Here is a 1,914-nt window from a genome sequence, read left to right as displayed (position 1 = left end):
GAATTTCTCAGGAGAACACATCTGAAAGTCAGAGATTCAGCGAGAGAACTCGGGAAGAGCTAAGAGGTTACTTCTCCCCAGTACTTTTATCGGTGATGACAGTCTCAGATTCAACGACAGCCTACGTCAGAATATCGGAAGATTTACGAACTGCAATGCTGTAAACTCACTCCCGAGCGTTTCTGTGAGATTGCTGTGACCCTGCTCCTCATCGCCCAATTCTCGGCCGAAGTTGGCAATGACTTGAATAACTTCATCGATCTTTCGCCGTCCAAGACCGGTCCTTTGATGCGGTACAGCACTCGAAGCATCGGCTGTAAACTCACCTCGAGGTGGGATTTGGTCCATGGCACCCATGAAGTGCTGGGGCGGAAATGGAAGCACGTCGGCGGAGTTACCTCCCTTGAAAGTGAGAGCTGAGAGGAGACCATGTACCAAGAAACAGGAACCAGCGCTCACCGAAAGGCATGGAAGGCAGGCAGGAGAACTCATCGTTGTTCTCGTAAACATATCGGAGCTCAGATGCTCCCACACCCAGCGCGTATAGAATAACATCTTTCTTCGTGTAGTTGGCCGGAGTCTCAGGACCCCAGCCGCGCTCAATAAGGGCGTGTGAGTCGACAGCCATAGCGATAACGACGACTACACGTAAGAGGTGAGATATGAGGTCCGTTCGGAGAGCACCTCCGATCTCCCTATCGTCTAGAGAAGCTCTTCTACATCCGTAATGATCCTGCGAGAGACTCGAACAGCCCGGGTTGCCCAAAACTTCCCAGTATTCAACGAACTAGAACACAACAGTGAGGGCATGAGGAGAACCAACGTTGGGTTGATTTTCAATGATCCAATGACGCATTTTTCACCCTTGTTTCAACCTGTGTGCGGAGACACCGATCTGGTAATGATCGTGAAGGCCGACGCTTGCTACAGCCCCTACAAGTTCAACCACCAGATGAGGGTCGTCGATGAGGTCAGTCCGCAGGGTCTCGGACTGAACCATTTTCCAGTTCACCCATACTTGCAGCTCATCGCGGTATAACCCGAGAGTGAGGATATCCCCGACTTTGAGATTTCGCGCCCACTGTTCAACGATCACACCAGCGGCAGGTCGCAGAATACCATGCGCAAACACTCCAGAGCAATCGTAACCGAGCATGACCGAAGATGGCAGTTCCGAGGCCGCATTACAGTCGGCAACTCCAATAGGGTTAGAGCAAATGCCGATACCGAGCCCGACAGAGCTCACATCAGCGAGATACCCAATCGAAGTGATTTTATGGCGCATTGCCAGACCTTTGAACCATCTTGCAGTCGATATGGATCGATAGCCGCAACAGCCCAGGAACCCTCGCCATCCCCTTCACTATCAACCGAGCTCACAGTATGACCAAGAATAGTGACAGAGCTTCCGACTGGGCTGCTGAGCCATGAGGAATGACAATCCTCGTTAGTATTCTCCAGCAAAGGCGGAGACAAGGCCGAAAACTGCAGGACGGGTTCCTCTAGCTCGTGGAGACCGTTACTCGACAGATCTGTTGCGCACACTGGAAGTGGTAGCCTGTTATGTCGGGGCACTTCTGCCTCCCGGAGCTCTCGACAGACTTTGTGGGGTTGGGTCAGAGCGGCTGTCCGCAAGTCTGGATCAGTGTCTCCTGCGTCGAGGCCTCGAACATCTCCGGCTCTCCCATCACCCCCCTGCGATGTCGGCCCTGTGCTCGACACATCGCTATTTTTAGAGGGGTTTGATTGCATAGCTTCTGCAGCAGGAAAAGCCATAACTCTGTTCGGTGAAAGGCTCGATGAGAAGTCCATACCATCCCGGGGCAAAGGACGCTCCAAGAGACGCACGGAAGATAATACATTGGATGAAACGACCATTAGCGTGGGTCCGGCCCTAGCCAGCGACGATGCCGC

At 52.9% G+C, this 1,914-nt stretch overlaps 2 protein-coding genes across 2 annotated transcripts; both read right to left on the bottom strand.

Moving 5' to 3' along the window:
• Positions 1–126: 126 nt before the first annotated feature.
• Positions 127–628, bottom strand: Pmar_PMAR014742 (hypothetical protein; the record flags this gene model as incomplete). The annotated part of the gene is made up of 2 exons (XM_002781255.1): positions 127–416; positions 460–628. 2 exons carry the CDS (start codon positions 626–628, stop codon positions 127–129), a joined length of 459 nt encoding a protein of 152 aa, XP_002781301.1.
• A 231-nt stretch (positions 629–859) lies between these two features.
• Positions 860–1,285, bottom strand: Pmar_PMAR014741 (hypothetical protein; the record flags this gene model as incomplete). Its single annotated transcript, XM_002781254.1, has 1 exon — positions 860–1,285. The coding sequence occupies one exon, from the start codon at positions 1,283–1,285 to the stop codon at positions 860–862; it is 426 nt and encodes a 141-aa protein (XP_002781300.1).
• Positions 1,286–1,914: the final 629 nt, after the last annotated feature.

The sequence above is a fragment of the Perkinsus marinus genome, assembly GCF_000006405.1.
Source record: "Perkinsus marinus ATCC 50983 genomic scaffold scf_1104296943118, whole genome shotgun sequence".
Lineage (NCBI taxonomy): Eukaryota > Perkinsozoa > Perkinsida > Perkinsidae > Perkinsus > Perkinsus marinus.
The sequence above is the reverse complement of the archived record's forward strand: the minus strand, read 5'-3'. Positions and strand labels throughout refer to the sequence as shown.